This window comes from Phaseolus vulgaris, chromosome 11, assembly GCF_000499845.2.
Source record: "Phaseolus vulgaris cultivar G19833 chromosome 11, P. vulgaris v2.0, whole genome shotgun sequence".
Classification (NCBI taxonomy): Eukaryota; Viridiplantae; Streptophyta; class Magnoliopsida; order Fabales; family Fabaceae; genus Phaseolus; species Phaseolus vulgaris.
In genome coordinates this window covers 35,947,150-35,962,278 of record NC_023749.2, presented here as the reverse complement: position 1 = coordinate 35,962,278, position 15,129 = coordinate 35,947,150, and the positions used below count along the sequence as shown (strand labels likewise).

At 35.9% G+C, this 15,129-nt stretch overlaps 1 protein-coding gene across 1 annotated transcript in view; it reads left to right on the top strand.

Annotated features, from left to right (window-relative positions):
• Nucleotides 1-15,129, top strand: part of LOC137819395 (uncharacterized) — a 60,555-nt gene that overhangs the window by 32,851 nt on the left and 12,575 nt on the right. Inside the window, exons 14-17 of the mRNA XM_068623232.1 lie at nt 3,123-3,208; nt 12,754-12,911; nt 13,016-14,351; nt 14,482-14,765. Of these exons, the coding sequence (XP_068479333.1) occupies nt 3,123-3,208; nt 12,754-12,911; nt 13,016-14,351; nt 14,482-14,765 (1,864 nt within the window). The remainder of the gene's footprint in view (nt 1-3,122; nt 3,209-12,753; nt 12,912-13,015; nt 14,352-14,481; nt 14,766-15,129) is intronic.

The window sequence follows — 15,129 nt, the reverse complement described above, 5'->3', positions numbered from 1 at the left end:
TTTCATATATATTTTCTCCATATATTGCATAAATAAAAGTCATTGAAAATATTTATTCAAATATAATCAATTTAATCGTAAAGGATTCTAATTTAGATTGTTGTTTTCGAACAATTATTTTATAAATAGAAATAAGATTAATTGCATTACTATGTTTCCTTTATTAATTATGTTATGATCGTTAGAATGTATGATTTTGCTCAAGTATATTTTGAACCTAGTTACTTATTAATTTTATTTAAAGATATGAGTATGAATATGATGATATATTTAAAGCAATATCAGTCATTTCAATTCTTAGTTATATTTATTGTATTCAAAATTCTTAATGCGGTCATGGAGTGCTCCTAAACTATTATGAGATTAGACATTTCGTCCCCTAAACCAAACGAGGAGAAGTTGTGTTAGTTGCCATAACATGTGATATGATAGATATAGGGGGTTGATATATTTTTGAGTTTTTCTTTATAATTTTAGTTATGCTTTTTCTAATTAAGTAGGTTGAATTTTCACTAAGTTTCGGCTGGCTCAAATCACAAGAGAAGATGACCATTCATATTCTCATGGTAGGGAATAATGATGCTTCTATTAAAAATTAATAAAAGAGACAATTAAAACACTAGTGGGAATGAAGTGATAATAAAGGCTACTATAATGGGAGTTAATTCCTAGTAGACATTGAAGACTATTTCCTTAATTCCTAGTATTGTTCCCCTTCTCATCTTTCTTAAGTGTAATATCAATATGCTTCCCTAAATTGAATATCAAAACAACCCCCTTTCTATTTCTCATCAATAGGTTACCTACTTGTGTCTTAAATGACGTTAGTTCTTTTGAGTCTCTATTATCTCTTGTTCCCTCTACCCTTCTAGAGTCAAGTCTTTGGATGTGTTGCTTTTGTTCACTCTTATAATCCTGATTGCAATGGATTAGATCTTAGAGCTTTTGAATGTGTATTTATTGGTTATCCTTCTAATTAAAAGAAGTACAAATGTTATCATCTTGAGAGCCATCGTGTCTTTATCACTATGGATGTCACTTTTCATGAAACAAAATTATTTTTTGTCCGTCCTTTGCTTTATATGGAGAAAACACTTGAAGCAGATGAACTCTTTCCTATCATTACTATATTTATCTTTGCAAGTGACGAACCACCACAAATGGATCAAACGAACCCACAATAAGAAAGAAGTAGACAAATTCTTTAACAAAAAATATCAAAGAAGGAAACAACCCAGTTTAACTTTAAGAAAAGTTGTCTGATTTGGAGGTGATGACCCCTAAAGGTAACAATAAGGAGGTAAATGTGTTAAATATCCTACTTCTCAATAAGTTTACACTGACAATCTTTCTAATAAATATTGAAGTTTTATTGTTGTCATTAATGCCATAGTTATTTCTACTTTGGTTTAAGAAGTCATGAAAAGTGAACATTGAACTCAAGCCATGAGAAAGGAGATGAGTGCATTAGAAAGAAACTCTCAATATGCGAGATTGTTGATAAACCAAGAGACAAAATAGTTGTAAGGTGCAAATGGATGTTTATAGTGAAATAGAAGCCACATGGGACAATAGACAAATATAGAGCTAGATTGGTTGTAAAGAGATATATACTCAAATTTATTAAATTGATTATGAGAATACATTTTCTCTTGTAGCAAAGATGAATACAATTCCAGTTGTTTTTACTCTAGCAGCTCGTTTTGGTCGGTATTAAAACAATTGGATGTGAAAAAGGTCTTTCTTCACGGAGCGTTGCGTACAAGGAGATTCCTTCAAGATTTGAAACTCATAGTGGAAGGAATAAAATATGCCTCCAAAAGAAGGTCATATATTGTCTTAAGCAATCTCGAAGAGTATGATTTGAGTGATTACGTAAGTAATGATTTCCTTAGTATACAGGCAAAGCCAAGAACATAATACTTCATTCATAAGGCACTCTTACATGTAAATTCACTATATTGCTAAATTTATGTGGATGATATTTATCGCAGGAGATGATGAAACAAAGAAATTGACATTATAGGAAAAATTGACAGTCCAATTTGAAATTAAAGATCTAGAAAACTCAACTATTTCTTTTGAGTAGAGGTTTTTTATTTTAAAAAGGGATTTTCGTCTCTTAAAGAAAATATGTATTTGGTCTTCTAAAAGAAATAGATAAGTTGAGATTTAGAACTTCAGGAGTTATTGAACAAAATCATTAAATTGGAAGTCAAGATTGGTGGAAGACTTATTTATCTATCCAACACGAGGCTAGACATTGTTTATGTAGTTAGTGTGGTAAGTCATTTTATGCATGATCCAAGAGAAAGACACATGGAAGCAGTTGGCGAAATTCTTCAATACTTGATGTCAACTCTATGAAAGAGGTTTCTATTCAAGAAAGGAGACACTTTGACCCTGAAAATATATACTGATATAGATAGACATAGACTATGTAAGTTTTGTTACTAACAGAAAATCTACCTTTGAATACTTTATGTTTCTTGGAGAGAATTTGGTGACCTAAATAGGCAAAAATTGATACAGATTCTCATTCTAGTGCCTTGCTCAAGGTGTGTGAAGGACTCTGGATGAAAATAATTCTATATGCCTTTAAAATAAAGGTTGAGATTCCTATAAAATTGCATTTTAAAAATTAGTCAGCCATTGACATTGTCCATAATCTAGTAGAACATAATATTACCATACATATTCAAATTGATAAATACTTCATAAAAAATAATCTTAACACAGTTGTTGTGGTCACAACCTATTTTCCTGCAAGAACAATGAACATTTTTATTAAAGGGTTTTCTCAGGGAAACTTCCAAGATCTTATAGAAAAATTGGGAATAATTTATATTCATTTATTAACTTGAGAGTGTGTGTTGTAAATAACATATTAGAATAAAAGTATCTTCAATATCTCCATAATGATTAGGAAACAAAACTTCAAAATCTTTCTATTTATTTTAGCATATTTATATTTTCTTCTTTTAAAGAATTTGATTCTTAAAAATAGAGATTATGAAAATATAATTTGCATGATGGCTATCAATAAAAGAATTCTTTATTTCTTTACATAGTTAAAATTATATTATGTAACCAAATTCTACCATTTGTATATTGAAATGCAGGGACACCATTTCATTTCCTCCATGTACCTTAGTGCAACCATCAATGCAATCTGTCCCAGCTGATGCTTTCCAAGTACCATCATTTGGTATTAATTTATGAATTTAGTTCTAATCCAATATGAACATTTGATAAATATTCTTTTTTTATTTGATTTCAGTTGTTTTCAGGATAAAAGAGTTGTTTGGATTTTGAAGTTATTTGTTTGAAATTGTTAAATGTATTTTCAATATATGGGTGTAAGCCCATCTCTTTGTAATATATTTTTTATAATCTTACATATAATATCTTCCTTGTTGTACTCAACACACAAAATTCACACATAGAATCTAGAGCCTAGTGAATCCTTGTCGTTCTAATGATCCCATTGTTCATCCAATGATCCCATCGTCCATCGGTGCCAATTTTTTTAGAAAATCGTTTTTCTCTTTTTGATTTTAGGTCTTCTTCCCTCGCTCTGCCTTTTTCCAGCAACTCAACCACAACGTCACAAGAGTCACGATAATCAAAGCTTTAACGTGCATGCATGTGACTTGGCAACTGCATCATCTATTGTTGGAGATTTCACATCGACTAGTGATAAAGACATTTCATAGTATATAAGTGGGTGAAAACCTCACCTTATAAGCTAGTTTTATAAGGTTGAGATAAGCTTAAAGTCCACTTCTTAATATGGTATCAGAATCATTTAGAGTTTATCCTAGTGAGAGTTTGTGCAATGACATTTGTGTTGGGATTTGGGAGTAGATCCAATTAGTGTATCCCAATTGTACGCAATGCCTCTATGGTGTTTGTAAGAATCTTCTAGGTATCATCGCCCCTCGACGCCTTGATGGTCATATTTGAGCAAGGTTCATGATCTTCAACATTACTTCAATGAATTATTGTCTCCTAGTGCCACTCTTACCCAAGAACTCTCGTGATCACATTCTTAGGTCTCCAACTATGCCCACATTAAAGTTTACTTGGTCTACCTTGTTCTATGTGCCATGTAAGTTACCACTCGACATACCTACTTTGGTCAGCCTGGTGATTCCTCTACATTTCTATCTCAACTTGATGACCTCAACCACTCTTGCAAACCAAGCAGAGGTCGTCCTTGGTGTGCTCATTGTCATAAACTTGGTCACACCATTGACGAATGTTATGCCATATGGTCGCCCTCATGGGTTGGCTATTGTTGTTGTTACTCAGGTTACCTCCCTGTTCCACCTGATTCTAGTGTCCATTTGTCTAATAGTTCTGGATCTTCGACTCTCTTTCATGATTTCTTAAAATAGTATGAGGAGCGTCAAGTCTCCAGTTCCACTACTTCCAATCTACACATTGGCTCCTCATTTGTTGGTCTCACTCACTCCACTTATCTTAGCCCTTGGGTTCTTGACTCTCATCCCAGCGATCATATATCTGATAATAATATTTTTCATCTCTTTTTACTTCTAGTCTTTTACACTCCACCTGATGTCATGGAGTTGGTATTGTACATCTTTTCCCATCTCCCTCATTTGACAATGTCTTCTATGTCCCTAGGTCTACATCTAGTTTATTATCCTTTCACCCACCATGGTTGGAGATAGGCCATGCTTGATGATTTGTATGCTCTTCAAAATCGTGGTACTTGATATCTTGTTTCGTTGCCTCTTGGAAAATTTGTTGTTGGTTGTTGATGGGTCTTCACAATCAAGGTTTGCACTTGGTATTTCATATATGCAAATGGTTATATGGCTAAAGTACATTAAAGGAGCCCTAGGAGAATTTTTGTTATATGAACACAATAATCATGCTTACGTTGTGGGATACTCATATGCAAATTTAGGAAGTCTCCCAATAATAGGAGATACAATTTTAGATATTATGTCTTTATTAGTAGCAAATTGATATCTTGGAAAAACAAAAACCATAACATAGTCGCAAAATCTAATGTAGAATTAGAATATAGAACTATGACTTTTGTCACTTATGAACTTATTTGGCTAAAAAAACTTGTCAAAGAAGTGAGATTTTGAGAGTTACGCAAATGATTCTCATAAATGAAACAAAATGTACAATTGAGGTTGTGATGAGAGAGAAAATATATTGGGGATCTTAATGAGTTTGGTGGATATCGAATAAGTCAAATAGTTGAGAGATAATGAAAAATTGTGTAGCAATAGAAGGGTTCTTCAATATGAAAACCAAAAAGGATAGTGAAAAATAAGTTTTTTAGGTTACTTAATAAATTAAAGGTGTTTTAGTAATTTAAAACAGGGATGAGTATGGGAACATATATGAGACAGATAAAAAATCGACTATTACTCATACCCATACCCATGCCCAGACAATGTGAGGATTCCTAAAATTGGGACGAGTTTGGATTATGGTGGTTGACGAAGCATGCTCATCTATAGTTTAACAAGGCCTCCATGAAGTTCTGGAAGGTGAATCCAAGTTTGATGTTGCAAAGACTGAGAAGGACAAGAAAATGCTATTGAAGAAGGCTCATAGGGAGATTGTTCTTATCCTTGATGACAAGGTATTGAGATAAGTCTCAAAGGAGAAGACCATAATGGGATTGTGGGTGCAAATCCAAAGCTTTTACATGATGAAATCTTTGGACAATCATCAATATTTGAAGCATTGATTGTACTCATACAAGGTGAGTGATGAAAAAGGAAATTTGCAAACAATTGGATGAGATAAGTTGATTCTTGATCTGGTGAATATTGATGTTCAAATTGATGATGAGGATTAGGCATTGTTATTGTTGTGTTTGATGCATGATCGTTTCAAGAAAGCCTTATTATTTGGTAAAGAGACTCTCTCTTGAGGAGGTTCGGGTAGCTCTGAGCTGGAAGGAGTTAATCAAAAATTTGGGCGTTAAGTTGTCTAGTGTTGAACACGAACAAGGAGCAAGGGAAAGATCATCTACCAATGATGGCAAAGGGAGTAGAAGGAGGTTGAATTTGAGGTCTCAGAATGGTGGAGGTGCATAAGATATTATGTTTCGATTACAGGATAGAACATCACACTAGAAGGTTTTGTCCTGAGAGACAAAAGAAGGTTAACAACCTTGATAGATCATCTGGATCTGGTAGGCTATCTTGCTTTCATAGATTGTTTAAGTCTAGTGAAGTAGCGTTGGTGGAAGACAATTATGATTCATTAGTCTAGTGTGAAGTAGTACTAATAATTGTGTGTTAATAATGGATTTGGTTGCTTATTCCACATGAAACCTAGCTGTCTATGGAGAACATGACAAAACTTGAAGGAGGCCCAATTCATCTTGGCGATAACAAGTTTGATAAGATAATTGTAAATGGAACCATTAAGTTTCATTTACACGATGGAACTGAGAGTGCTTGAAGAAGTTACATTTGTACCTAGCTTGAAAAGTAACCTTATGTCCCTTGGTGAACGTGAAAAGAAGGGATATGTGTTTAAAGCTGATGAGAGGATCCGTGGTAGTGGTGAAAGGTGTAAGAAAGAATGACTTGCATGCCTTGGAAGGTGCCATAGTATCTGGTTCAGTGTCTACTACTGAGGAGATCGTCTTGTCCAAGACTAAGATATGGTATAGAAGGCTAGGTCAAGTAAGCGAGAAAGACTTAGTTGAGTTTCAAAAAGAAGGCTTGTGTTTGGCGCTGACAAAGTTCATCAGTTGAGACTTTGTGAACATCATGTCAAAGGTAAAGCTTGCAAAGTCTAGTTTAATGTAGCACAACAAAGAACGAAGGGCAGTTTTGACTATGTTCATGCTAACCTGTGGGCACCGTCTACAACTCTATCACACTCTTGTGTTAGATACTTCTTGTCAATGGTAGTAAAATCTTGTCAAGGTTTCTAGACCATCTAACTTCATCAGACCATCCAATAGAAGATGTGAGTCTTATTGTATATGTGGTGGTTAGTCTTTGTAGACTGTCTAGTTTCTTAGCTTTTATTGAGACTAGCATTGTTCACATGTCTTCTTTGTATATTTAGGTACATCTCACAAAAGTTAGTTACGATAGTTATGCACTTTAAATAGGAAGTTGTAATAACTTAGATTTGTTGTTCAATTGTTACACTGTCCAAGAGTGAGTTGAGCGAGAGTTCATTGTAAGAGAGAAACTTTGAATTATAATCTCAATGGTATTAAATTCTATCGTCCACGTAGACTGAAGGTCATTAACTCTTGAATTCAATTAAATCACGTTACTTTTGTATGTTGATTCTTTCTTGTTTCTTCCTTTGTTTACCTTCTACCGATTTGTTCAACGAGGTCTTTTCTTTGTTATTCTTTTGCATTTATGTTTCATAGATACTCTTGCAGTGAGTTTGTCCAAATCTTTCCACATCAGTAACCAAGTTTCCCTTCATATTGTCTCAAATCCAATATTCATGAGAGGACCAAACATATTAAGATATATTGTCACTTCATTCATGAAAAGATTGAATATGGAGACATTACTACTCTGTTAATTCCAATGATTAGCTAGCAGATGTCTTCACCTATTCATTGCTGAGTTTTCGAAGTGATTATATTTGTAACAAGTGTTGAGTGAATGATTTATATGCACCAACTTGAGGAAGTGTGTTAAATGTATTTTAAATATGTCGGCGTAGATGATCTGTGTCCATGTAATATATTTTGTATAATGTATATATAATATCTTCCTATAATCTATATATAATATCTTCCTTGGTTTTTCTCAAATACAAGGGATCCACGTGAATATCCATATTATATTCTCACTGGGACAATAGCTGAAATCTGTATAAAGTTTTTTTTTTCCAGGAAATAATTAGATTTTATAAATCTGAAACATTGTAGCTTATGATTATTGCCAATAATCTTTGTTTCCTTTCAGCCCTTCGTACATACCTTTTTTTCTCATGTAAAAGCTGCTGTGTTTGTTGCTTCCAAACAAAATGTAATCTTAGAGCTACTTTTCAATAACATAATTGACTAGACATATAATTGATTATTGAAATAATTTAATTTTTGTAGATCTTCCAAACACATCCTAAGTGTGAAAATTGTATACTACTATTACAAAGTGGACTTTAAGCCTAACTCAACCCCATAAAACCGGCTCAATGGAGTGAGGTTTGCACCCACTTATATATTATTAAAGGCTCTAATCTCTAGTCGATGTGGGATCTCCAACACACCCCCTCACGCCGAGACTGCCAACTCGTGCGTGGGACTATATATTTTGGGTGGTCCGATAGCGGCCCGATAGCGGGTGGCACGATAGGCCCAACACAAACACTCGCTAGGATAGGCTCGAAATGGCTCTGATACCAAGTGGAAAGAAATAGAAGAAATATATTTCTGAGATATATTACAAATGTGATTACAGTCTCTATTTATAGACTGTTTTACAACCTAATTAAAGAAAGAAATAATAGACAATGAAAGCCAGAAATAATGAGTGTTTAAAGCTGTACAAATCAAATAAAATCAAATCACTACCAAATCTGTCCTAATAAATATAAAATGGAATCTGCACTTAATTATAACATAATTCTCCTGATTATGCAACACTCCCCCTCAAGTTGGTGAATGTATATCTATCATTCCCAACTTGCAAGTAAGATCTTCGAATTGTTTTGTGGAAAGTCCCTTAGTAAACATATCTGCCAATTGGAGTCTTGAAGGGATGTACTCAGTAGCTATAAGACCATCATCCAACTTCTCTTTAATAAAGTGTCGGTCTATCTCTACGTGCTTTGTTCGATCATGTTGAACCGGATTGTGTGCAATACTGATAGCGGACTTATTATCACATGCCAAACCCATAGGAGCTTCATATTTTATTTTTAGGTCATCAAGTATAATCTTCATCCATAAGAGTTCACACACCCCTTGAGCCATGGCTCTAAATTCTGCCTCTGCACTTGATCTTGCAACTACATTTTGCTTCTTGCTCCTCCATGTCACCAGATTTCCACCCAAGAACATGCAGTACCCTGTGGTGGATCTCCTATCAACAATCGATCCTGCATAGTCAGCATCAGTATATACTTTCATGGATAAGTTTTCCCCCTTTTTGAATAGCAATCCTTTTCCTGGAGAGGCTTTTAAGTACTGAATAATTTTATCTACTGCCTGCAAGTGTCTTTCTCTTGGATCATGCATAAATTGACTAACCACACTAACTGCATAGGCTATATCTGGCCTAGTGTGTGAAAGATAAATGAGTTTTCCCACAAGTCTTTGATATTGTGTCTTCTCCACTTTTGGGTTTTCCTCATCATTCCCAATCCTATGATTTTGCTCTATTGGCACTCCAGTGGGCTTACAACCCAACTTACCAATCTCTTTGAGAAGATCAAGGATGTATTTCCTTTGAGAAATAAAGATGCCCTGTCTCGAGTAAGCAACCTCTATCCCAAGGAAGTACTTCAGCTTCCCAAGATCCTTCATTTCAAATTGAGCAGCTAGTCTCTCCCTCAAATTTTGTTTTTCAATCTCATCATCACCTGTAATAATCATATCATCTACATAGACCAAAAGTAGAGTGAGTTTACCATTCTGAGAATGTTTTATAAACAGAGTATGGTCACCTTGGCTTTGTCGGTACCCCAAAGATACCATAGCTTGAGTAAACCTTCCAAACCAAGCACGAGGTGATTGTTTAAGACCATATAGGGCCTTCTTAAGTCTGCACGCCTTATTCCCTTCATTAACAATACCATAACCAGGTGGAATCTCCATGTATACTTCTTCCTCCAAGCTTCCATGCAAGAAGGCATTTTTAACATCAAATTGATGCATTGCCCAACCAAAGTGTGCTGCCAGGGAGAGAATAATCCTGACGGTATTCATTTTTGCCACTGGAGCAAAAGTCTCCTCATAATCGATCCCATAGGTTTGAGTGTACCCTTTTGCAACCAACCTTGCTTTATACCGATCGAGTGTGCCATCAGACTTATACTTAACTGTGTATATCCACCTACAACCCACTGCTTTCTTATCTTTTGGTCTCTCTACAATCTCCCAAGTCTCATTCCTTTCTAACGCGCTCATTTCTTCATTCATGGCTCGAATCCAGTTCTCATCTTTTAAGGCTTCTTGTACCGATGAAGGGATTTTGATAGAATCAATAGCTGAAAGAAAACTCTGGTGCTGCATAGAAAGTTTTTCTGTAGACACAAATTGGGATATAGGATATTTGGCACAAGATCTTTTTTCTTTTCTCAAGGCAATAGGTAAATCATTTAGGTTAGGTTCAAAAGCAGTATTTAAGGTGTCCTCAAGAGTCTCACTGGTATGAGTTCTTACCTCCGGTTCAGACAATTGAAGTTGCTGTTCGACCAGGACGGGTTCTTGTTGCCTTCGCTGATATTGTTTTCCAAAATATTTGTCTTCATTATTCTTCTCTGGTAATGATGTTGGTGCAAGGTCTTTGTCATCCTCCCTAAGAACGAAATCCTGCAACAAAGGAAAAGGTGGCAACTCAAGGTCCTCAGCTTCTTGAATACTCTCCCCCTGAAGCTGAGAACTAGGAAAGAAAGACTCTGTTTCATGGAAGGTGACATCTTTGGAAATATACACTTTACGACTTTGAGGATGATAACATTTGTACCCCTTTTTGTTGGGGGCATAACCGATGAAGACACATTTGATGGCACGAGGATCCAACTTACCCCGATAAGGACTATGAACATGGACAAAAGCAGGACAACCAAAGACACGATTCTGAAGACTATTCAACATGGGAATAGAAGGATAGAATGTGGTCATAACCTGAATAGGAGTAACACCCTCTAAAACCCGAGAGGGTAATCTATTAATCAAATAAGTGGCAGTCAGGACTGCTTCCCCCAGTAAGATCTAGGAACAGATGTTTGGAAAAGTAAAGCTCGAGTAACCTCAAGGAGATGACGATTTTTCCTTTCAGCAACCCCATTTTGTTGAGGAGTGTCCACACAGGTTAATTCATGAACAACTCCATTTTCCTCAAGGAACTTGGAAAGGTTTTGGTTCACATATTCTCTTCCATTATCAGAACGCAATCTCTTAATTGGACTTTCAAATTGTGTTTGAATCATTCTGTAAAACTTTACAAACAAGTGAAAAACTTCAGACTTATCTTTCATGAGGAATATCCAAGTAACCCGAGTACAATCATCAATAAATGAAACAAACCATTTTGCACCCGAGATATTAGGAATAGGTGAAGGTCCCCATACATCTGAATGAATAAGATCAAAAGGTTTAGAACTTTTATTACCATTGGGAGGAAAAGTTGTCCGATGGTGTTTAGCAAACTGACAAACATCACAATGAAATGACTCAGCAGACACTTTTGTAAATAAAACAGGAAATAAGGACTTTAGGGTACTAAATGGAGGATGACCAAGACGTCTGTGTTGAAGCCATATTTGAGAGGATGACCAAGATTCACGACCTTGCTGAAAATTAGAAGTGTGTGCTTGTAGTCTAGCACCCTTTTTACTTTCTTCATGTTGTAAATAATATAACCCGCCCTGCTCTTTAGCAATTCCAATAGTCTTCCCCGTGGCAAGATCCTGAAAAACACAATGGGAAGGGAAAAATACCACTGCACAATTTAAATCTTGGGTAATCTTTTGAATAGACAAGAGGTTATTGGATAGTTTGGGAACATGAAGCACATTTTTTAAAGGAAATGAAGGTTGAAGGTGAATGTTACCACAACCATTAATGGGGGTAGTGGAACCATTAGCAACAGTAATATATGGCTTACCGGATAAAGTAGTGTAGGATGAAAAAAAAGAGGAATGAGGTGTCATATGATCAGTAGCACCAGAGTCTATAATCCAGATATTTTCAGTACTAGAAGCATTAAAGGATAAAAAACTAGAACTCTTACCACTCATAGTAAAGGAACAATAGCTAAATGGCTTACTAAGGGAGTCCATGAGAGTTCAAAACCAACTTTTTTCAGATTGGCAAAATTTGATCCTGTTCACGCACAAAAAAAAAAATCCGCCAGAAAAATTTTCCGGTGGCGGTTTCCGGCGAGCAGTGGCAGTTCTGGCGAGCGACGGAAGTGGTGGTCGGTGGTGGTGGTCAATGGCGGTGGCAGTAACGGTCAATGGTGCAAGGTGGTGGTGGTGATCAATGGAGAAAGGATAAGGAAAATAAAAAGTTGCAGCAATGAAGGCTGTCCAACAAAAAAAATAATTGCAGCAATGAAGGCTATCAAGAAAAATGATTACAGCAATGAAGGCTGTCAAGGAAAATTATTACAGCAATGAAGGCTAAAAAAAAAAAAATTGCGGAAGCAGAGTCTCCTAGATCAGGAGCTCTGATACCATATTACAAAGTGGACTTTAAAACTAACTCAACCCCATAAAACCGGCTCAATGGAGTGAGGTTTGCACCCACTTATATATTATTAAAGACTCTAATCTCTAGTCGATGTGGGATCTCCAACAACTACCATCCATTGACGTATTGTAATTTCATTAGAAAGTTTGACTGGGATAACAACCATCCATTACCTAAGAAGTTGAATGTTTTTAATTATGTCGCAACATGATTTTATGATAATGTAAAATAGTTTTATGCTAACACTGGATGCAAATGTAAATCTTTATTAGTTGATAGTTTTAGAAGAATATATCATTTTAGCAAGTTAACTATGTTTTAATTATTTTTTTTATTCTGTCTTTTGGCAGCAAGAAGCTTTTGCCCTTCAATATATCCACTAGGAGAACAGCAATGGCAATCAATCGTGGGAACTCCTCTAATATGCCTCCATTCTGTTAAGATCATGCCTTCTCCTCTTCCACCAACTTTTGCTTCTCAAACTGTTATTGATTGTCAACCTCTAATGGTGCGTGGCTTTGTGCAAGTTCTTTTAACAAATGGTCAGGTTGTGCATCTATTTAAATTTTTTATGCCAATTATGTTATTTTATAACATTTCTTTGTTTCCCAGATTCACCTCCAGGAAGAAACATGCCTCAAGATATCATCATTCTTGGCTGATGGTATTGTTGTCAATCCTGGTGACATTTTACCAGATTTCTCAGTAAAATCTTTTATTTTCAATCTCAAGGGTCTGGATCTTACTGTTCCTTCGGATAAGACTCATCTGGATATGTCTAAAACGAATATGAACAATACAGTGAAGAACTCTTTTGCTGGAGCAAGGCTTCGGATTGAAAATCTTTTCTTTTCAGATTCACCCTCATTGAAACTGAGAATATTGAACCTAAAGAAGGATCCTGCTTGCTTCTGTCTTTGGGAAGATCAACCGATTGATGCCAGTCAGAAGAAGTGGACTGCTGGAGCATCCCAGATTACTTTATCTCTGGAAGCAACTACTGACAAGCTTGGACATCAGAGCTCTCTCGGATGGACATCTGGATTGTGGAGATGTGTTGACCTAAAAGATGCTTGCATAGAAGTAGCTATGGCAACTGCTGATGGTAGTCCATTGTTAAAGGTTCCTCCTCCAGGGGGTATCGTGAGGGTTGGTGTTGCTTGTGAACAGTATCTATCCAACACTTCAGTTGAACAATTATTTTTTGTCCTCCATCTCTATGCTTATTTTGGGAGTGTTAGCGAGAAACTAGCCATAGCTGGAAATAATAAACAATTGAAGGATGTCAGGAACATATCTTTAGATGGAAATCTGATGGACAAGATTCCCAGTGACACTTCTGCAAGTTTGAAAATAAACAATCTCCAACTTCAATTTCTTGAGTCCTCTTCTGTGAATTCTGAGGGAATGCCTCTAGTACAGTTTGTCGGAGATGATTTGTTTGCTAGTGCTACTCATAGAACTCTTGGTGGTGCTATTGCCGTTTCATCCACATTAGTTTGGGAGAGAGTTCAGATAGACTGTCTGGATTCTGAAGAGCAATTCACATGTGAAAATGACTCATATTTTAGTACTAGCGAAAATGTTCCCACAATAAGTGATAATGGACACCCTAAACTGAGACCTGTTTTCTGGGTGCATAACAAAAAACATCTACATAATGGAAATGTTCATTCATTCCCCTTTCTGGACATACGTATGGTGCAAGTCATACCATTTTGTGAAGTAGACTCGGAGTCACATACTTTAAATGTCTCAGCTTCTATATCTGATGTTCGTCTTGGTGGGGGAATGAACTACTCTGAGGCCCTCCTGCATCGATTTGGAATACTAGGGCCCGATGGTGGTCCAGGGAAGGGTTTGTCTAAAGGGTTGGAAAACTTACAAACTGGACCATTGGCAAAACTTTTTAAGACAACACCTCTGATTGTTGATAATTTAGAAAATGGTATAAAACAGTCTATTCTCATTTTCCGTTGCTGGTGTCACTGCTTTATATATAGTAAATTTTTATGTCATATTCCTCGTGTTTTGTTTGTTACTTTAAAGTATAGTTTTCTTACAAACATTTACGCCAGTTGAAACTACGAGAGAAGGGAAACGTACCAGCTTTTCAAACTTGAAGAAGCCAGATACCGTGGATGTAACTATAGAGTTGAGAGACTGGTTATTTGCTCTTGAAGGTGCACAAGATATGGCTAAAAGATGGTGGTTCTCAACCTATGATGCAAACAGAGAAGAGAGGTGTTGGCACACAACTTTCCATACCTTGCGAGTAAATGCAAAAAGTTGCCCAAAGAAGGCTCCAGAAAGAAAAGCACAATCACAAAGAATACAACAATATCCTGTGGAACTGGTTACGGTAAAGACATGCATCCTTCTTTCTTCAAAATTGATCCAGTGTGTAAGTGTTAAATGTATGTGTAAAGTTTTGTTCACATACATGCATGATTTCATTACCCTTAGCTGTTGGGCGGCAACTTTCCATATACTGTGAGTAAATACAAAAGGTTTCCCAAAAAATGTTCCAAAAATAACTAAAAGTATAAGAAGATAGGCTTTTCCACCATTAAGTGAACCAATATCCTATTAACTTTCACTGTCTTAGCTGACAGGCTGGTAGGATTGACTATACTTGCTCAAAGGCAAATCACCAACCAATAGAGATATAAGTAAATTCCACCCTTAAGTGGCCAGTAGTTATGTAGTTGTTAGAAGTCTGTCAG